Source organism: Sorex araneus, chromosome X (assembly GCF_027595985.1).
Source record: "Sorex araneus isolate mSorAra2 chromosome X, mSorAra2.pri, whole genome shotgun sequence".
NCBI classification, from domain to species: domain Eukaryota; kingdom Metazoa; phylum Chordata; class Mammalia; order Eulipotyphla; family Soricidae; genus Sorex; species Sorex araneus.
Genome location: NC_073313.1, coordinates 59,348,908 through 59,371,992, shown reverse-complemented (window position 1 = coordinate 59,371,992; position 23,085 = coordinate 59,348,908). Strand labels below are relative to the sequence as shown.

At 43.2% G+C, this 23,085-nt stretch overlaps 1 protein-coding gene across 1 annotated transcript; it reads right to left on the bottom strand.

The window, feature by feature from the left end:
* Positions 1 to 548: 548 nt before the first annotated feature.
* LOC129399731 (PWWP domain-containing DNA repair factor 4-like) lies at positions 549 to 4,262 on the bottom strand. Its single transcript, XM_055121090.1, has 2 exons — positions 3,575 to 4,262; positions 549 to 1,264 (listed from the first exon to the last, which is right to left on the bottom strand). Exons 1-2 carry the CDS (start codon positions 4,260 to 4,262, stop codon positions 549 to 551), a joined length of 1,404 nt encoding a protein of 467 aa, XP_054977065.1.
* Positions 4,263 to 23,085: the final 18,823 nt, after the last annotated feature.

The following is a 23,085-nucleotide window of genomic DNA, read 5'->3' as shown; positions in this document are numbered from 1 at the left end:
CCTTCCCTTCCCTTCCCTTCCCTTCCCTTCCCTTCCCTTCCCTTCCCTTCCCTTCCCTTCCCTTCCCTTCCCTTCCCTTCCCTTCCCTTCCCTTCCCTTCCCTTCCCTTCCCTTCCCTTCCCTTCCCTTCCCTTCCCTTCTCTTCTCTTCTCTTCTCTTTTACTTTTTGGGCCACACCTGGCGATGCACAGGGTATACTCCTGGCTCATGCACTCAAGAATTACTCCTGGCGGTGCTCAGAGGACCATATGGGTTTCTGGGAATCGAACCCGGGTCCGCTGCGTGCAAGGCAAATGCCCTACCCGTTGTGCTAGCGCTCCAGCCCCAGGGAGAATTTTCTTACACTGGGGCATCCCACCCAGCCATTTGTTTTCTTCCTCCCAGTCCTCCAGGTTGGCATATTGCACCTCTGGGAAGCTGCTTGGGCCATCACAGTCTTTGATGGCTTTCCTGGTGGAAGAGCTGGCGTCGGTGGAATAGAAGGCCAAGAAAGAGCCTCGGAAAGACCTGTGGGCACGCACCTCTATGTACTGGGCCACCAGTGACAATCACCATTTCACAGCGTGCTGGTACTGCTTGCTGGCCCTCATCACTAAGGTCTCTTTCTCTCTGCAGTCCAGATGCTTCAGTCTGCGATGAGGAACTTGAATGCTCCTCCTTTCTGTGGGCATGCATGCCTCGATCAATAGCACTCTCGCCGTTTTGCACATGCTCTTCACCACTGCGGGCCAGCACAGGTGGTGCAGAAACTTCATCCAGACCAGCGAGCCTCTCTGGATGGTGGGAGGGTCCTGCTGGAAAGCCACGCCCGTGGGCTCTCCTGCCTCCTGGCCACCATCCCCTTCAGCAGCAGTGCTGGCGTGGGTAGCCTGGGAGTGAGAGGAAGAACATGGTTCTTGGGGAGCTGCTTGAGATGAGGGGGCTTGCCATTTCCCTCTTCTGCTTGCCAGAGAGGGCACCCTTGGGTGAGCAGTGCTGGAGGATGCTTTGGAGGCACCTTGCCAAACTGGCACAGATGAGGTGCCAGACGAGGTGCCTTCTCCAGGGTTCTTGGCACTCTCTGCAGCTGGAGCACGCTCCCAGGTGAGAGGCTGGGCTGCTGGTTGGGAGTTCTGCACGTTTCTGACCAGGGCTGGGGCTACCGTGTCGATGAAAGTTGGGGGCAATTCTGCAGAGTCCCCCAAACGGTTCTCCTTTGCTGTGTGATACAAGGCTGTGAAGTCTGGGGTGCCCTTCTTGCTCTTGGCAGCTTGGTACTGTTCATCTGTGGGAAGGGATAATAAATCTGGACAAATGTCTCATGACGGCAATGGTGTTGGCATTGACCTTGGGAGCGTGCTGATGGCCGAACACAGCTGGGACATGCGTCTGTCTAAAGTGGGATCATGCTGCAGATGGACAGACGGGGAGCTGAAGGTGTTACCTGATGGCAGATGCCTATGCATGCCTGCAGCTTTCTTGAACTTGTGTTGAAAGGACAGAGCTCTAACGCATCCCTTTTTTCTTTTTTTAAAAATTTATTCTTTTTTTTTTGGGTCACACCTGGCTCTGCACAGGGGTTACTCCTGGCTCTGCACTCAGGAATTATCCCTGGCGGTGCTCAGGGGACCATATGGGATGCTGGGAATCGAACCCGGGTTGGCCGCGTGCAAGGCAAACGCCCTACCCACTGTGCTATCGCTCCAGCCCCCCCCCAAAATTTATTCTTTTATTGAATCACCATGTGGAAAGTTACAAAGCTTTCAGATTTAAGTCTCAGTTATACAATGCTCGAACACCCATCCATTCACCAGTGCACATATTCCACCACCAAGAATCACAGTATACCTCCCCCCCCACCTCCCAAGCTCCCAACCCCATCTGTGTAACTGATAAATTTCACTTTACTTTCACTTTACTTTGATTACATTCAATATTTCAACAAAAAACTCACTATTATTATTTGGAGTTTGAATGAAGCTTACCATAGAAGAGGGCAGAGGGGAGAGAGCAGGGAAATATGTGTTCAAAAGAGAGCTTGGGCTTCTCCAGCGATGAAAAAAGCAAGCAGAGACTTGGAGCCAGCAAGATCTCACGGGAGACTCCATATACTCCCATGTTCCAGGGATAACATGGGTTTGAAGTAGCAAGTACTGAATGGCTTTCACGAGGAGGTTTCATACAATCCCTACAAATAGTTTCTTCCCACCCCCTGAAATTCTCTCTCTACAGATAAGTTAATCTGGGGCCAGAGAGATAATACAGTGGGCAGGGCACTTGCCTTGCACATGGCCTACCCGGCTTTGATACATGGCATCCTGTTTGGTCCCCTGAGTACCGCCAGGATTATTTCTTTTTTTTTTAATTTATTTATTTTTAATTAGTGAATCACCATGAGGGTACAGTTACAGATTTATACATTTTTGTGCTCATGTTTCCCTCATACAAAGTTCAAGAACCCATCCCTTCACCAGTGCCCATTCTCCACCACCAGTAAACCCAGCATCCCTCCTACCCTCCCCAATACCATCTCCCCCCACCCCACCCTGCCACTGTGGCAGGGTATTTCCTTTTGTTCTCTCTCTCTACTTAGGTGTTGTGGTTTGCAATAAAGGTGTTGAGTGGCCACTGTGTTCAGTCTCTAGTCTACATTCGGCCCGCATCACCCTTCCCCCGCATGGCCTCCGACTGCATTATACTTGGTGATCCCTTCTCTGAGCTGCCCTCTCCCCAGAATGTGAGGCCAGCCTCCAAGCCATGGAGTCAATCTCCTGGTACTTATTTCTACTATTCTTGGGTGTAGTCTCCTACTCTGTTATTCCATATTCCACAGATGAGTGCAATCTTTCTATGTCTGTCTCTCTCTTTCTGACTCATTTCACTTAGCATGATACTCTCCATGCCGATCCACTTATATGCAAAATTCATGACCTCCTTTTTTCTAACAGCTGCATAGTATTCCATTGTATAGATGTGCCAAAGTTTCTTCAACCAGTCATCTGTTCTAGGGCACTCGGGTTTTTTCCAGATTCTGGCTATTGTAAACAGTACTGCAATGAACATATAAGTGCAGATGTCATTTCGACTATACTTTTTTGTGAAGCGTCCCTTTTTCCTTTTGTGCACTGTCTGAGCACGTTCAGAGTGAGCTGGGTCTTTTGCGCACAGTATAGCCTATTGCAGGGAAAATGTCTGTTGTCTACTGGGCATACACACAGTCGGTGGGGGCACCTGCAATGCGAGTCTGCCCAGGGCGGGGTCGTGCTGCAGATGGACAGACAGTGGTCTGAGGCTGATGCCTGGTGGCAGATCCACATACAGGCCTGCAATCTGCTGGACCCTATGACTCAAGGACAGAGTGCTGGAGGGGGCTCTATCCCTGTCACACATGGCCTGATCCTTATATCTAGAGTGTCTGGTGCGATTTCCGTGGACTCCGATGTGCTGTGGGGATGATTCTTGTTTGTTTTTTTTTTTTGAATCAGGACTGCAGCTTTGGGTTTGTGCAACGCATGTCTGTCCAGAGCGGGATCATGCTGCAGACGGACAGACAGGGACCTGAGGGTGATGCCCGGTGGCAGATTCCCACACACGCCTGCAGCCTTCATGACCTTGTGTCTCAAGGTCAGAACTCTGAAGAGTCCCCTCTTCTTTTTGCACACCGTCTTAGTACGTTCAGAGTGAGGTGGGTCATTTGCACACAGTCTAACCTGTTGCGGGGAAAATGTCTGTTGTCTTCTGGGTGTACACACGGTCGGTGGGGGCACCTGTGATGTGAGACTGTCCAGGGCGGGGTCGCGCTGCAGACGGACAGACAGCGGTCTGAGCCTGACGCCTGGTGGTATATATGCATACAGGCCTGCTGCTCCCTTGACGGTGTAATGCGGGGCCGCTTGTTCTGAGGTGCCCTTTGTTGTCTGGGGCTCTAGGTGCTGTCCATCTTCTGGGGCATCTGGTGCCCTGGTTGCCTTGGAAGCGTCTCTCTCTTTGAGGATGTCCAGGGCAGAGGTGAAAGCTCTGTGCCAGGCCAGGTCCTCTTCTCTGAGGATGCTGCCTTGTGCCTGGTTGGCTAGCATGGCCGTGATGGGTTCGATGTGAGATTCATTTAGGCTCTCTACATCTGTTTTCCTCACTGAGATCATGTCACCTACCGAGAGTATTTGTAGTTTCAGGAAATGGGCCCATTTCCTCTTCCTTTGAGGAGAGGTGGGTAGCGTTCGGGGCAGCACCTTTGCTGGCCAACGGCGGCCTCTCCAATGGCATAGGACGTAATCGTTCTCCATGTGCCGGCTTTCAGTGGGATGCCAGGAGAGAATTAATAGATGGCTAGGACATGGGGGTCAGCCGCTGCCTGCAGGGTCGTGCCGTGATTGCTCTGGGAAGCAAACGCTTCAGCACTCCTTCTGGCCTAGGACCTCAGGGACTCTCAGGCTCTATGTCCTGCACTTGCCTTCGTGAAGTTCCTGGGCCACCAGATCTCTGGCCTTGGATGGCTGGCACTGATGAACCCTGGAATGCCAAGCAGGAGAGAGCACCATCAGGAAAACTGCCTTGAGCAAGGAGCAGCACGCGGATCAGTGAGAAGTGGGAAGCACAGAGCAGAGACCTGCAAAGGGCGAGCATCAGGTTCCATGGAAGAGTTTGGGAAAGCATGTGAAGACCCTGGGCTGGATATCCTGGCCTCTTTCTCCCTCTCCATACTCAGGACACCTGTCTGGGCCGTGTGGGTGTCATGCCTGAGACTTCCCCGTGTCTTTGGAGGGCGGTCCACGTACCTTTTTTCTCCTTGGGGCTCTCTATGGGGGAATGGATCTGCATGTCCTTGTCTAGGGAGCAAGCGCTTACCCCATTCACCTTGGGAGCCAGAGGTGAGGTTTGACCCACAGGTATGCACTCTTGCCACTAGGTTTTGACTCAGAGCGTTGACTTAGTTGTCAGGATGGCTCAGGAAGCCAGTAGCTAGCTGATGCTTCCACCCACCCTCTTAAAACTGTGGAAGGCCGACCATTGCCTGAGGTGTGCAGTCTTCAAGGCTCTGAGTGGGCAAAAGTCTCCCACCAGCAGCATACCTTATGAAGGAAGTGGCTGTTAAAACAGCTGCACCCCGAACATCAGTCTGAAAGCACTGCCACTGCAAATCCTAAGAGTACTGAACAGTCTTACCCAAAGAAACGTGGATACTGGCAGGTGAGGCCTCTGGTCTTGCTTCTGTGTTGTCCTTTCTGCCTGGATCCAAAGCATCTGATATGGGCACCCCGGGGGCATGCACCACCAACTCTGCCCTGGAATTCAATGCTGATGAGAAGATAGGTCACATGCATGGGAGATCCTTCACAATCCCCCTCAAATGCCTTTGTTCTTTCAAATGTAAGATGGTCAAATTGAATCTCTAGTGAGGAAGAATTTTTAAATAGGCACAGAGTCACATACTCCCCCTTTCAAAGGACCAAATGTCTGCTACCAGTACTTTCTTAAACTAGCACGGTTTTCCCAACTTCCAGCTTTACAGGAACTGTTTCAGAGCCATCTATTTGGGGAAGGAGAGCATGAGGATTGGAGCAAGAATCCACAGGTCTGTCTTATAGTGGCCTTCTTTTAAGGACTGTGAACTTCTCCTATTCCTTTGTCAAATGTGGGTAAGTCTGTTTCAGTGGGCCGACTTTGTTCCAAGATGTTTGGCCTCCTTCCCATTTTTTGTGATTGATCACACATAAACCTCTAAAATACTGTCCCGCAAAAATGATTTATACTCATGAGTTAGCTTTAAAAAGCCAGAGTCAAATATTGAAAGCAGTGAAGAAAATATTGATGGAATCAAAGAAAGAATTTACATGCAATGGTAATCACTTAAGTGATACAGCCAATTTATCAACTGAAATCTTACAGACCACTACAGATTGGGGGGATAGTGTAAAGAAAACTCAGTGAAATGAACACCACATCACTAACACTTTACCCAGCTAGAACATTATTCATCACTGTATCACTATCATCCCGTTGATCGTTGATCTGCTCGAGTGGGCCCTGTAATATCTCCTTTTGTCCCAGCCCTGAGATTTTAGCAGCCTCTCTTTATTCATCCTTCCCAATGGTGCTGCATTAGAGGTTCTTCAGGGTCAGGGGAATGATCATTCATATTTGAAGGAAACATACAGAGCTTCATGGAGAAGCAAAGCTTAGAAACTTCATAGACTGAAATAAGTTTTGGAAAGAGCATAAAAGAGCTTTAAAAGACAAGATAAACATCACAAACACCCATTATTACTACAAAACAATGGAAAAAAATTCTTTTATTTCAGTAATCTCATACAGTATCAATGGCCTGAACTCCCCAATAAAGAGACTTAGAGGGGGAGAATGGATCAGAATACTGAACTCAACTTTCTGCTGCCTACAAGAGACACATCTGAACAGCCAGGGTAAATACAGGCTCAATATCAAAGGTGAAGGAAAAGCTTACAGGCAAACTATTTCCTTAAAAAGTAGGAGTAAGGGGTCATATTAGCAGTGTAGTGGATAAGGCATTTGCCAAATTTGATCCTGGCAGTCCATATGGTCCCTGAGCTCCAACAGGAGTAATTCATGAGCCAAGTGTGTTCCTGAAAACAAAAACAACAAAATAAAAAGTCAGAGGTTGTCATAATTATAGTAGATGAAGCCAGACTTCATAGTTTAAAAGTATACAAACAAAAATAACAAAACAATTAAAATTAAAATATGAAATATAAAAATATAAAACAAATACTAAAAATAAAAACTAACAAATAGGATTACATCAAACTAAGAAACTTCTGCTTCTAAGCACCTTTTCATAAAAAAAGATGACCAGAATAAAAAGATATTCCATAGATGGGAGATAATATTTCCCAGCCGTCACCTGATAATGATTACTGCCCAAGATACATAAAGTGCTGGTAGAACTATATATATATATGTATATATATATATATCTGTCACTGTCATCCCATTGCTCATCGATTTGTTCGAGCGGGCACCAGTAACGTCTGTCATTGAGAGACTTATTGTTACTGTTTTTGGCATATCCAATACGCACCGGGTAGCTTGCCAGGTTCTGCTGCTCGGGCTCAATACTCTCGGTAGCTTGTTGGGCTCTCTGAGGGGGCAGAGGAATCGAACTCCAGTTGGCGAACGCCCAACCGCTGTGCTATCACTCCAGTCCACTATATATATATATATGTATACAAATATATATAAACTTTATATATATATACAACCCCATCAAAAATGGGAGAAGTGGTGAATAGAAACTTCCTCAAAGAAGACATACAGATGTTCACTAGGTATATGAAAAAATGCTTTGCATTTTTTATCACCCAGGAAATGCAAATCAAAACAGCAATGACATAGCACCTCACACCCACCAGTGAGACTGGCACACACCATAGAGAACAAAACCAATGAATATTGGCATGAATGTGGGGGAAAAGGGATCCTCATTCACTGCTAGATGGAATGTCAATTGAACCATTACTTCTGGAAGACATTATTGACATTTCTAAAAAACTAGAACTTCTACTTCCTAGTTCCTAGTTCCACTTCTACTTCCTAGTGGACCCAGAGATTCCACTTCTGGGCATCCACTCCAAGGGCCCAAAACTTCAATTTAGAAAGACATCTGCACACTAGATTCAATGCAGCACTACTCATGGTAGCCAAAATATGGAAATAACCCAAATGTCTAAGAATATATGACTGCATAAGGAAACTGTGGTAAATACAATGAAATACTACTTGGATTTAACCAAAGATGAAATCATGCAATTTGCTGTTATGTGAATGAATCTGGAGAGTACTATGTTGAATGAAGATAATCAGAAAGAAAAGGCCAGAGACTGAATGAACTCTCTCATATGTGGGATATGAAGAAACATAGTAAGGGGATGACAAATGTCTAAAGGCAACAAAAACTGAAAACTGGTCTTTGGTAGGAAGCTTATCACAGAGAGTAGGATGATAGGGGAGGGCTCTGGGACATTGGTGGAGGAAAGCGCACAGTTTGGTGAAGGGTGTGGTACTGGGAATTTTTTTTACATACGAAACCCTGAAACCTTGCCATAAGCAGTTTGGGAATCCAGGGTGACTAAAATAAATGTTTTTTAAAGGTTTTAAGAACAGGGATTGTATGATGGATTGTGTGAAAATATTTTCTCCCGTTCAGTAAAGTGTCTTTTTGTTAACACTCAATTTTCTTTTTTTCCCAGTTTTTGGTCACACCCACCTGTACTCAGGAATTAATCCTAGCTCTGAGCTCAGGGATCACTCTTGGTAGACTCAGGGGACCATATGGGATGCTGGGGATCGAGCCTGGGTAGGTTGATGCAAGGCAAGTGCACTACCCACTGCACTAGTGCTCCAGCCCCTAGCACTTGAGTTTCTTTAACTACACATAGCCACACTTAGTAGAACAGCCAAGATATGGATATCATCCAAATGCTCAACTAGGGATGAATGGATCAAGAAGTTGTGTATATATAGACACAACGGAATACAATGAAGTTCTAAGAAAGAATAAAATCATGCAATTTTCTGCAACATGAATGGAACTAGAGGATAAATTGAATCAGAAGTGAAAGGGGAGAGAGATGTCAAAAGAAATACCACATAAATTCAAAGATTCTCAGGTATTGCTAGGAAAATCTTTATGCCATGAACTTAGAAACCTAGAAGAAATGAATACGTTTTCTGACTCATAACCTTCCAAAGCTGAACCAAGTGGAAATAGAACATCTGAACTTGTCAATTACTATAAAGGGAATTCAAGTGGTAATCAAAAGTCTCCCACCAAAATAAAGCCTTTAAAGACTTACTTCCATCCTTTTCAGGCTCTTCCAGAAAGTCAGAGAAACAGGAACCATCCCAGTTTCTATAGAACAAACACTACTTTGATAGCAAAAGCAGAGAAACCACTAAAAAAGAAAATTATACTCCTATGTTCTTGATGAATATAAATGCAAATATCCTAAGCAAAATATTAAGCAAATCAAATTAAACAATACATCAAAATGATCATACACCATGACCAAGTGGGATTTATCCCAGGGATGCGAGGATGTTCTAATATGCACAAGTAATCAACATAACATACCATATCAATACAAGGAAAATTTAAAACCATACAATTATATCATTAGCTGTATAAAAAGCATTTAACAAGAGCCAATACCCATTTTTTGATGAAAAGACTCAGCAAAATTGGAGGAGAAAGAAATTTCCTCAACATAATTAAAACTTTTTACCACAAACCCACAGCTAACATCTTACTTAACAGTGAAAAACTGAAAACCTTCCCCCAAAGATCAGCCATAATTTAAGAAAAGATAAAGTCATGCAATTTGATGCTACTTCAGTTACTCCTTTTCTTTAGTCTGTGTTTCTCTCCGAGGCCAGCAAAAATTCCCTCATTGTCATGGAAACCAAAATATCAACAGAAGGAAGCTTTATCTGCTGCCTGTGGAAGCCAGTAATTACCGATACATCACCAGCATGCAAAGCATTGATGTCCATCTCAGTTAAACATGCCTCGCCCATGAATGAATGAATGAAAGAAATATTGGAGCCAATACCTGGTATCCTCATGCAATATGCATTGAGACCAGGAAATTGTCATACAAAGGATTATGGAGGAAGGAAATAAAAGAACAACAGATTTCTTACCCCTGATATAACAAGCCATATTCACTCATACACATGCCAAAGATTTGGTCCTGACCAGCACCTTCCCCCTTTCAACCTGCCAAGCCACTTGAGTCCAGTACACTCCTGCTCATGGAATCCCTGGAAATAGGAGGGTCTGCTTTAAATGGCCAGCAGGAAATGCTTTTTCTTTTTTTCACAAGTATTTTAATTGAATCACCATGAGATATAAAGTTACAAAAGTTGTTCATGATTATCAGTTGTACAATGTTAGAGCACCCATCCTTTCACTAATGTCCACTTCCTGCCACCAATGTACCCATTTTTCTAGCCTCCCTCCCATATGCCTCTATGGCAAGTACTTTTCTTTTTTCCTTGTAGGAACTGTGGTTTGCAATATTATTATTGAAGGAGTATAATGAATATCACTTTACCTCCTTTCAGCACCCAGTTCTTGTCCACTTCTCACTCTATATTGATATAATGGTTTCTTCTCTGACCTAACCACACTTCCCCACATTTTGACAAATTTTCTACTAAGGATCAGTCTTCCTGGCTTTCAATTCTATTGTCTTTGGTTATTACTCTCCTACTATGTTTCTTTATATCTCTCAAATAATCACAAATGGGAGTGATCACTATGTGTCTGTCCCCCTCTTTCTTACTCATTTCACTCAGCATGACACTCTTCCATGTCCATCCATGTATCAGCATATTTTATGATTTCAGTTTTTCTGATGGCTGTGTAGTATCCCATTGTGTAGATGTACCATAGCTTCTTTAACCACTAATCTGTTCTTTTGTTTTGTTTTCTGTTGTGGTCTGTACCCAAAATTCTCAGGGGGTACTCCTGGCTTTGCACACAGGAATTACTCCTGGCAGTGCTTGGGGGGACTATACGGGAGGCTGGGGTATTGAACCTGGGTTAGCCACGTGCAAGGCAACTGCCCTACCAGCTGTACTATCGCTCCAGACCTTCCACTCATTTGTTCTTGGGTACTTGGGTTGTTTCCATATTTTGGCTATTCTGAATAGTGCTGCAATGAACATAGAAGTGCAGATGCTCTTTCTACATTGTATTTAGGGTATATTCCCAGGAGGTGAATTGTTGGGTCAGATGGGAACTCAATTCCTAGTTCTTCGAGGAATGTGCATATTTTTTCTCCAAAAAGACTGGGCCAGTTGACATTTCCACCAGCAGTGAATGAGGATCTCCTTATTCCTTCATCCACGCCAATGTAAAAACTATACAAGCGCGCAGAAGGATGATGTAATGTATGTTCGAGGGCTCTCGGGGCTGCTATCTCTCTCTCTTGCTGCTCGCGTTTGGTGCTATCGAGCTGCTGTGTATGAAACGGATCGGGATGGCTCCTCCTTTGTGCTCCACTCCTGTGTGTGCTGCTGTGCTCTCTTCTGTCTCCCTATCTCTGATTCTGTCCCTGTTGTGTCTCTCCTGGTCTTTTTTTACATTTTAATTTATCTCTTTATTAATGCATTTGTGGCCTATACTTTAGCTTACATGACTTTTTTATAATTTATTTATTTTTAATTAGTGAATCACCGTGAGGGTACAGTTACAGATTTATACATTTTTGTGCTCATGTTTTCCCCATACAAAGTTCGAGAACCCATCCCTTCACTAGTGCCCATTCTCTACCACCAGTAAACCTAGCATCTCTCCTACCCTCCCCAGTCCCATCTCCCCACCCCCCCCCCACTGCCACTATGACAGGGTATTCCCTTTTGTTCTCTCTCTCTGATTAGGTGTTGTGGTTTGCAATAAACGTGTTGCGTGGCCATTGCGTTCAGTCTCTAGTCTACATTCGGCACACATCACCCTTCCCACGCATCACCTCCAACCACATTTTACTTGGTGTTCCCTTCTCTGAGTTGCCCAGAATGAGAGATCAGCCTCCAAGCCATGGAGTCAACTGCCTGGTACATATTTCTACTATTCTTGGGTGTTAGTCTCCTAGTCTATTATTCTACATTCCACAGATGAGTGCAATCTTTTTATGTCTGTCTCTCTCTTTCTGACTCATTTCACTTAGCATGATACTTTCCAAGCTGATACACTTATATGCAAAATTCATGACCTCATTTTTTCTAACAGCTTCATAGTATTCCATTGTATAGATGTACCAAAGTTTCTTCAACCAGTCATCTGTTCTAGGGCACTCGGGTTTTTTCCAGATTCTGGCTAATGTAAACAGTGCTGCGATGATCTCTCTTCTTCTGATCTCTCTTATAATGGTCTCTTCTCTATCCCAACTGCCCTCTCCAAGAGCCCTTGAGGAAGGTTTCCAACCATGGACCATTCTACTGTTCTTGGGTGTTAGTCTCATACTATGCTTTTTTATATCTCAGAAATTAGTAGTTATTCTACGCCTGTCCTTCTCTTTCTGACTTATTTCACTCAACATGATACCTTCAATTTCCATGCATTTATAAGCGAATTTTATGATTTCATTTTTTCCTAACAGCTCTGTAATATTCCATTGTGTAGATGTACCATAGTTTCTTTAGCCAGTTGTTTGTTCTTGTGCATTGGGTTGTTTCCAGATTCTGGATATTATAAACAGTGCTGCAATGAACATACAATTGCAAATATCATATCTGTCATGTGTTTTTGCACCCTGGATGTATATTCCAAGAAGTCATAGTGGTGGGTCATATGGAAGCTCAATTTTTTTTGAGGAATGCTCATATTGTTTTCCAAAGAGGATGGACCAGTCAGCATTCCCACCAACAATGAATGAAAGTCCCTTTCTCCTGGCATCCATGCCAGTGCTGGTTGTTCTTATGCTTTTTGATGTGTGTCAGTCTCTGTTGTGTGAGGTGATATCTCATTGTTGTTTTGATTTACATCTCCCTGATGATCATCAATGTAGAGTATTCATTCATGTGCCTTTGGCCACTTGTATTTCTTCTTTGAGGAAGTTTCTGTTCATTTCTTCTCCATATTTGAAAATGCAATGTTTTAAAGGAGAATACCCATATCAATCTTGGCCCCAGAGTGTAGGGAAGATAAGAAAAAGCAGAGGAGATAGTGTAGGATAACATTGGGGTTGTCCTTTCAGCCTTACTGCAGGGAACTTAGTACACCTTAAAGCAATGTCCTTTCTGTATGGACACAGAAAGACAGTTAATATTATGCTCTTCTAACCTGACAGTTGATTGACTCTGAATAATATTTACACCTGGGCATCTGCTTTCTCGACTCAGTTGCTCTTAGTTTCTAGCACCCCAAAGGCAGGGTCCAGACAAGGGACTGAATGGACCCAGGGCAAGCTGTGAGCTACCCTGGCATCAAAATGGGCCAGACCAAAGTGTCACAATACTCAACTATAAGTTGGGGGCATGATCATGGACAAATTCTGTCATTATCCAAAAGTAATGACGAGACTAGGACCCTGATGGGGTTAGGAAGACTAACCTGGCCTGAGGACCGTGGTCTGAAATATAGAGTGAGATCTCCTCAGGAAGAACCAAACTTTAAGTTTCATATGTTTCTTACTGTGCTCATACAGAATTACATTGCTAGAAATAGTAGAAATAGATTTGCTACAACTATTTAAGTGGATTACTAGCTTAGGAAAGAGAAAGCGACACACCCTCGCAGGAATCCCACCCTTGATTGGATCTCCTAGTAATCTGGAGTAATCTCTTAGATGAGATTTTGTCCTTGAATTGATCTCTTGGAAGAGTGATCTTACCCCTCTTTGCTGATTCGTTAATGTTCAAACCACCTTTGTGTCACCACCCTATGTGATTGCTATATAAACTAAGACTGTAAGAGAAATAGGGGTCAGAGACAGAAGAGAGCACAGCGGCACACACAGAAGCAGAGCACAAAGTGAGTCAGAAGTCAGAATCAGAATCAGAAGTCAGAGTCAGAAGTCAGAGTAAGAGTCAGAAGTCAGTCAGAGTCAGAAGTGAGAGCGAGTGAGGCTCTCTAGAAAGAAAAGCAGAAGGGCTCCAGAGAGAGAGATTGGAAGAGAGATCGGAAGAAACCAGAGTAGAGACTACAGAGAAAGAGTCAGAGATAGAGAGACAGACAGCAGGGAGAGAGGAGACAGATACAGCAGGAAGAAAGAATTGTGTGGTTCAACAGAGATACACAGAGAGAGGGTTGGAGAGAGCAGAAGAGATGAGAGATTGAATAAATGGCAACTAATCAGCAACCAGCTTGGTCCTTGTTCTTTTTTCGCCTGCCCATCTCCAACAGCCGTCCAGATCCAGTCCATACACCGTGACTCAAGAGCACTGAATGCGGGTGGCAAGAGAGGGCAAGCCATCCCGAGAGGCTGTGAACACACATCACCCTTGAATTTTTTACAGGATAGGGATAAGAGACAGATGAAAAAAATGTGTGCTTTGAACTTGAAACAGCCGCGGGATACAGGACCAGCCCCAGCCGGGGCCCGTGCTCGGCTCCGGCCAGCCGGGTTTTCGGCCCGGGTGCCCATGCCTCTGCAGAGCCGGTGGATGTGGAACGAGCGGGAACCAGAGACAGCTTTAGGAATTGGGGTTCCAGCAAGTGCTTGCACCCATGTATGGAGACTGTGAACTAACTTTGGCTACATGCTGTTTCAGGAAGGGAAATGATTCATTTTCAAACTTAAATCTTTGCGGACTTAATTACTATAATACAGAAATTGCAAACCGCAGTAGCGACCGCGTGACATTTTATCCTTCATTCTCATCAGTGGAAAACTTATTATCAAATATTTCCCTGTTAATATTTAGTATTCTTAGGGGATAAATTCCAACAAAAATAGTGAGTCTGTTTTGAAACTCTAACAACAATAGTGAGTTATGTGTTGAAATCTGGAATGTAATCAAGGTAAAGAGAAAAGGAAGTGAAATTATCACTCACGTACGGGGTGGGTTGGGGGGTGAGGGGTGGGATGTATACTGTTTTTTTTTGTTTGTTTGTTTTGTTTTTGCTTTTGTTTTTGTTTTTATTGGTGGTGGAATATGGGCACTGGTGAAGGGATGGGTGTTTGAGCATTGTGTAACTGAGATATAAGCCTGAGAACTTTGTAACTTTCCACTTGGTGATTCAATAAAATAAATTTAAAAAAATAAAATAAAATAAAATAAAATAAAAGTATGCACCTCTAACTCTACCATGCCTAAGTTCACTATGCTTTGGGGATCAAATAAAAAATTTTACTTTTATTAAAAAAAAGAGACAGATGAGAAGTAATGGGCAGGTCAGGGGGTTAAGATACAAAGGTGGTGTTAGGAAATGATAGAGCCAAACATCCAAACTGCAGAGAGTCAGCAAGACTGAAATCAAGAGATACAAACTTTAACAACCCAATTTAGAAAGGTGCTTGTCAAGAGGGCAGGCTGGAGGGGAGAGATATGGGAAGGAACCTGGGAACATTAGTGGAGGGGAATACACAATGCTGGTGGGATCGGTGCTGTGGTATTGTATGTCTAAAACTCAATTATGAATAGCTTGGTAAATCATGGTGCTGTAATAGAAAAGAGTAGAGGGGAAAAGAAAAGAAAACAAACTGTTCTGGAATGTTTCTGTTTCTTTGATTTCCTGAAAGAGCCAGAAAAGTATTGGCTGTAGGTCTTCTGTAAAGGTTTGAAAGAACTCAGTACTGAATCCATCTGCGTCTGGATTTATGTTCAGGGCGAGATTTTTGAGTACCATTCTGATTTCTTCAATAGTGATAGGTCTGTTCAGGAGTTCCATATCTTCTTGATTTAGCCTTGGGAGGTTATAGGAATCCAAGAATTTATCCATTTCATCTAGGTTCTCTCATTTTATGGAATATAGATTTTCAAAGTAATACTTAATGATCCTTCGATTTCTGTGGTATCTGTTGTGACATTCCCTCCCCTTTATTTCTGATTTGACTTATTAGGATTCTATCATTCTTTTTCTTTGTGAGTCTTGCTATTGATTTTTATTGATTATTATTGATCCTGTTTATTTTTTCAAAGAACCCGCTTTTGATTTCATTAACTTTTTAAATTTTTTTTTGCATTCCAATTCATTGGTTTCTGCTCTAAGTTTTTTGTTTATTTTGGTGCCACACCTGATGCCTGATGGCGCTCTGGATCTGTGCTCAGAGATCAATCCTGGCAGTGCTCAGGGGACATATAGAATGTCAGGGATAGAAATCACGTCAGCCAAGTGAAAAGCAAGTGCCTTACCCACTGTACTATCTCTTTGGCCCTCTGCTCTAAGTTTTATTATTTCCTTCCTGTGCCTGCTTTGAGGTTCTTTTGTTGGTCATTTTCTAACTTTTTAAGCTGTGCTGTCATGTTATTTATTTGGGTCCTTTCATCCTTTCTGATGAATGCTTGTAAAGCTATAAACTTTCCTCTTAATGCTGCTTTTGTTGTGTCCCACAAACTCTAGTAGCTCCTATGCTCATTCACATTTGTTTTCAGAAATCTTGATTTCTTGTCTGACTCACCAGTTGTTCAGTAGCTTTCTGTTTAATTTTAATTTCTAGGTGTTTGATTTGATTCTCCATTTTCGTGTGTGATTAACTCCTATTTTCAGTGCACTTGAATAGTTAGTTAATATGATTGCTATCTTCTTAATTTTATCGAGGTATGTTTTGTGGCCCAGCATGTGGTCATCTTGGAGAATGTCCCATGTGTATCAGAGAAGACAGTGTTTTTGTGTGATGAAAAGCCCTATATATCTATTAATCCTATATCTCCCATTTCTTTCTTCAAAGCCAGAATATCCTTGCTGAGTTTTTGTCTGATTGATCTATCAAGAGGTGACAGAGTCGTGTTTAAGTCTTCAAGTACTATTGTGTTGCTATCAATGTCCTCCTTGAAGTCTATTAGTTTGATTTTTGAGGAGGGCACATCTGGAAATGCTCAGGGGTTACTCCTTGCTCTGCACTCAAGAGTAACTCCTAGCAGTGCTCCCAGAACTATAGCGGATGTCAGGGATTGAACCTGAGTCAGCCACGTGCAAGGCAAGCACCCTGCCCCCTGTATTATGACTCTGGCCCCCAGAGGCTGTTTGAAATATTTTGCTAGTCCTTCATTTGCACATATATGTTTAGGAGTATAATTTCTTACTGATGTACATATATCTTGAACATTAGGAAATAACTCCCTCAGTCTCTTATATAACCCTCTCCTCCCGAATTCTATGTTTTCTGATATTAGTAGAGCCACCCTGGCCTTTTGCAAGAGTTGTTTGCTTGAAGAATTGATATTGAGTCTATATTTTCTCTGACTACCCAAATGTTTTTCTTGCAGAAAAAAACTGTTAGGTTCAGTTTTCTAATCCATTTTGCCATTCTGTGTCTCTTAATTGGTGCATTTAGATCATTGGCATTGAGAGAGATTACTGTCCTAGAGTTCTGTGCCATCTTTCTGTAGAAGAAAAATGCATTTTATAATGCCAATTTTCTAAAATACTGTAGAAATAACTTTGTTCATACTGTTTTAAATAATTGTGAAAATAATGTTAAACATTTAATTTAGTGGATATATATTTTCAATATAGATACCATTAAAAATTCTTAATGGAAAACAAACAGTTACAAAAGGAGTACCAATCAATCAAAGTAATCAGAAAGACCTGTGGGCAAGTTGCAAAATGCAAGAAGACCAAAGGTAGCATACACCTATAGACTATTTAAAAAAATTGTTGTAGTGTGTGTTGGAGGGTTGCATACTTGGTAGGTGTTGTTCAGTGGTCATATGCTATCCCAGCACACTTTACTGAAGTGTGCTGGGATAGCATACTTGGTTGGGATATGCCATGACTCATCTTGGTTGCTATGTTGAAACATTTGGTTGCTGTGCACTGGATTTGCACATTTGGTTGCTTTGCTTTCACACTTAGTTTTGGTCCTTGCTTCACAAGGGGTTGTATTATGGGTTGCAGTGCTCACAGAGTTGATTGAAATATACCATTGGTTGTGTAGTCGATTGAAGATTTGTGAACTTGTCTATTTGCAAAGTTGTGTACCAGGAGCCACATACTTGGTTGTGCTAGCACATATTCAGAGTCCTTGCACATTTGGTTGTGGTGAGTCCAGGTTTGCACACATGTGGTGTTTGTGTACTGGATTTTTGTATGTTGGGACACACACACTTGATTGCCATACTCATAATATTGGTTGACATATGCTGGGTGTCACACTGGGTTGTGGTGCTCACACACTTGACTGAAGTGCACTAAGGTCTCAAAGTTGCAGTGTTCACACACTTGGTTGTGGTGTGACTAATGTTGCATACTGATGGTGTCACAATGGGAACACACGCTCAGTCATGTGCTTGCAGCTGGATTGAATAATTTACATTTGGTTTCACTACATATCGGGTCTGGGTAGTGGATGTAGTGGAGGTAGGCCAGTGAGGTATTTATCTGGCTTGGGTAGGGTGGGGCGTCTGGGTTTGACCCCTCCCTCAGATGCTGGAGATTGGAGGAAGCAGACAGAGGATCTTGTTTCCAGGTCTTGTTGAACCTAGAGTTCAAGGTCGCAAAGTTCTGCTTACCTGGTTTTGCAGGGCTTCACTCGTGCGTGAGGTTCGGCCCATGTGTCCGGAGAGCGGCCTGGAGCATGGCGGTGGCTGGGTAGTGGATCCAGCCAAGTGGCACAAATGCTGGCTGACTTCGACCACGAGTGTGGAAAGGTCGGATTGCAGCTAAATCTCAACAAGATGATGTTCATGAAAAACGAACTAGTCACTGAAGCTCCATTTGCTCTCAATGGAACGAACATCTCCAAATGCAGAAGCTATGTGTACCTGGGTCAAGAAATCAACATGAGGAACGACTTGGCGCCAGAACTGCGCAGGAGAAAGAGAGCAGCGTGGAACGCCTTCAAGAGCATCGAAGAAGTGGTTAAGAGAATGAAGAAACTCCGACTCTGGGCACATCTTTTCGATTCCACCGTTCTTCCTGCACTAACATATGCCTCAGAGACCTGGGCCCTATACAAACAGGATGAGAATGCTATTAGGGTATCCCAAAGAGGAATAGAAAGAGCTATGCTGGGAATATCATGTCTCACTCAAGTGAGAGAAGGAATCCGGAGTTCTGACCTCCGTCGATGGTCAAGAATCAGGGACACTGTCTCATTTGCCAAGGCATCAAAAATCAGATGGCTGGTCATGTAATGCAATTCAGAGATGACCGCTGGACTAGAGCTGTTACTGACTGGATTCCACGGGACGTCAGAAGACCTTGTGGCCGCCCACCAACTAGATGGTCAGATTTCTTCGTCAAAACCCTGAATGAACGATTTGAGGCTCTTCCTGTTCCTGAAGCAAGCAGATATCATTGGGCTGCACTAGCACACAACAGGGACAAACAGAGTCGTTACTGGCGCCCGCTCAAGCAAATTGAAGATCAACGGGACGACAAGTGATACAAATGATACATATCGGGTCACTCACTTGCATGATAGGTCAGTGAATTTGACTGTGGTATACTGGGGCTTGTACAGTTAGTTTTGTTGTTTGCATATCTGGTGGTGCTTACACACAGGTTTATAGTTCATGGTGATTGTTGTTGTGCTCATAGCCTTGATTTTGGTGCATAGAAAGTTGTCCATTTGGGGGGCTGGAGCGATAGCACAGCGGGTAAGGCGTTTGCCTTGCATGCGGCCGACCCGGGTTCTATTCCCAGCATCCCATATGGTCCTCTGAGCACCGCCAGGGGTGATTCCTGAGTGCAGAGCCAGGAGTAACCCCTGTGCATTGCCAGGTGTGACCCAAAAAGCAAAAAAAAAAAGAAAGTTGTCCATTTGGTTGCTGCGGGATAGACACTGCTGAACTGTGCTGCAGGATAGATACTGCTTGTAGTGATCTTGCAATTGGTTGCATTATGCTGGGGACAGCATGTTCATTTGCAGCGATAACTTATTTGATTGCGGTGCACCAGGATTTGCACACTTTGCTGCAATACTCAGTCTGCACTGTGGTCACACACGATGCTGTGCACTGTGGGTCACGCAATGGGTTTTGGTGTGTATGTACTTGGTTATGTTGTGTTGGGGATGACATAATTGGCCAAGGTGCTTGTGATCATATCTGTGGTGTGATGGGGTGGCACATTTGGACACCATGTTTGTACACTTAGTTGCAGTGCACTGGGCACTTGGTTGTGGTGTTTACACAGTTAATTGTGATACACTGGAGGTCACACACTTGGTTGCCATACTTGCAATTTGTTTCCTGTTTTAATTGTTATATTTACATTTATTTTTTAATTGAATCACAGTGAGATAAACCGTTAAAAGCTGTTAACGATTGTATTTCAGTTATAGCATGTTCCAACAGCCATATTTTCACCAGTGTACATTTTCCATCACTAATGTCCCCAGTTTCCTTACTGCCCCTAACCCCCGCCTCTAGGGCATGCATTTTTCCTCCCCCCACCATCTCTTTCTTGTTTCCTAGTTTTTAAAACTATCTTGCTTTGAAATCTAGTAAAAACAGAGATCAACAAATGGGACTACATTAAACTAAAAAGCTTCTGCACCGCAAAAGATACAGTGACCAGAATACAAAGACTATCTACAGAATGGGAAAGGATATTTACACAATACCCATCAGATAAGGGGTTGATATCAAGGGTATATAAAGCACTGGTTGAACTCTACAAGAAGAAAACATCCAACCCCATCAAAAAATGGGGCGAAGAAATGAACAGAAACTTTACCAAGGAAGAGATACGAATGGCCAAAAGGCACATGAAAAAGTGCTCTACATCACTAATCATCAGAGAGATGCAGATCAAAACAACCACGAGATACCACCTCACACCACAGAGGCTAGCACACATCCAAAAGAACAAAAGCAACCGCTATTGGAGAGGATGTGGGGAGAAAGGGACCCTTCTACACTGCTGGTGGGAATGCCGGCTAGTTCAGCCCTTTTGGAAAACAATATGGACGATTCTCAAAAAACTAGAGGTTGACTCCCATTTGACCCAGCAATACCACTACTGGGAATATATCCCAGAAAAGCCAAAAAGTATAGTCGAAATGACATCTGCACTTATATGTTCATCGCAGCACTGTTTACAATAGCCAGAATCTGGAAAAAACCCGAGTACCCTAGAACAGATGACTGGTCGAAGAAACTCAGGTACATCTATACAGTGGAATACTATGCAGCTGTTAGAAAGAATGAGGTCATGACGTTTGCATATAAGTGGATCAGCATGGAAAGTATCATGCTAAATGAAATGAGTCAGAAAGAGAGAGACAGACATAGAAAGATTGCACTCATCTGTGGAATATAGAATAATAGACTTTAAGACTAACACCCAAGAATAGTAGAAATAAGTACCAGGAGGTTGTCTCCATGGCTTGGAGGCTGGTCTCTCATTCTGGGCAACTCAGAGAAGGGAACACCAAGTAAAATGTGGTTGGAGGTCATGTGGGGGAAAGATGATGCAGGCCGAATATAGACTAGAGACTGAACACAATGGCCACTCAACACCTTTATTGCAAACCACAACACCTAATCAGAGAGAGAAAACTAAAGGGAATACCCTGCCATAGTGGCAGTGTGGGGTGGGGGGAGATGGGACTGGGGAGTGGGGGAGGGATGTTGGGTTTACTGGTGGTGGAGAATGGGCACTGGTGAAGGGATGGGTTATCGAACTTTGTAAGGGAGAAACATGAGCACAAAAATGTATAAATCTGTAACTGTACCCTCAGGTTGACTCACTAATTAAAAATAAACTATTAATTAAAAAAACTATCTTGCTTTGTACTATGGTTAAAAATTTGGTTATCGTCTTCACACATTTGGTTACATGGTGTCAGGCTTCACAACTCAGTTCTGGCACATTTGGGTTTTACTCTTGGTTGTGGTGATCTCATACTTAGCTGTCCTCCTCATACAGTTGGCTGCAGCATATCAAGGGTGACATCTGTTGTAGTGCTCAAACATTTGCCTGTTGTTAGGATCACCTACTGGGAGGGATGTTGACACACTTGGTTGAGGTATGCTAGCAGGGACCACATACTTTGTTACAGTAATGCAGTGCTCACAAGCTCGTTTGTAGTTTCTTTCAGGTGAGAGGCCATGCACTGATGCGCAAACACTAGGATGCAGTGGTTTCCCACTTGGTTGCAGTGTGCTGGGGGTCGCACATTGGATTGCAGTATTCATGGTTGGTTGCAGTCTTCTAAAGGCTGCACACTGGGTTGCTATGTTTGCAGACTTGTTATACTTACACACTTTGGTGCAGACACCAGTGTAATAAACTTTGTTGTAGTGCAACAAACTTGGTTATAGTGCACTTGGGGGCCCCACTCTTGGTTACAGTGCTCACACACTTGGTTGTAGTGTGAAGGAACTTGCATACTTGCTTGCAGCATACCGGGGGTTTCACGCTAGATGTGGTGCTCTCATGCTACATTGTGGTGAGTCAGAGATTTGGCCCTTGGACATTTTGTCAGTACCATTTTATGGATTTACCATTGGTTTACTATAATACTATTTAATAGTCTAATATAAACTATACTAACAGTTTGGTAGTATAGTTTCCTCCTTTTGTAAGTTTGTAGTTCATAATGTCCCAAGAAAAGTTCCGGGGCATCACTGTCAAAATGCGCTCCTGTACACTTTTACTTCACACGCCCTTTCATTTTCTTTCTGGTAACTACCAAAATTTTCATGGAGTCTGTTTTCAGTGGTTATGTTTTCCAGTTAGTTTTTTGGGGGTGTTTATTAAATTCTACACATGAGTGAAATAATTATCATGCATTTCCTTGACTTATTTTGCTTCCCTTAATCATGTAAAGTTCCATCCATCATATTTTTGAATAGCTGAGTAACATTCCATTGAATCACTGCCATCCTGTTGCTCATTGATTTGCTCGAGTAGGCACCAATAATGTCTCCATTGTGATACTTGTTGTTACTGTTTTTGGCATATCGAATATGCCACAAGTAGCTTGCCAGATACTCTCGGTAGCTTGCCGGGCTCTTCGAGAGGGGCGGAGGAATTGAACCCGGGTCGGCCGTGTGCAAGGCGAACGCCCTACCCGCTGTGCTATTACTCCAGCAATTATTCCATTGAATTCATGTGCCATATCTTCTTTATCCAATACAAACATTCCTGTCACATTATCTGTTATTGTATTTGCATATCTTACTATAGTAATTCAATATAAATTTATTTTTGTCTTAATACTTGACATGAAATTTTTGTATACATAATAGAGATGGATCATGCCTATTAAATCATATAGTAACTATGCATTTTGATTGTGGAGTTTATACCATTCACAAATTTGAGTAACTATTGATATATGGAAATTAATTACTTTAGTTTTTAAATTTTTGGTATCACTTTTGCATTTTTTAATGTTTTCTAAATTTTGTATTTACTGATATTCTGTGGTTTGCAATATTATTAATCATGGTTTCTCCTGCACATAATTCCAACATCACACCTATCACGAGTGTACCCATGTCCTTCTC

Coding starts and splice junctions, on each gene's coding strand:
- LOC129399731 (XM_055121090.1), bottom strand. CDS start 4,262: ATGGAGAACGATTACGTCCTATGCCATTGGAGAGGCCGCCGTTGGCCA. Junction 1,265..3,574: donor CAAGGTCATGAAGGCTGCAG/GCGTGTGTGGGA, acceptor CCCTTCCCACAG/ATGAACAGTACCAAGCTGCC.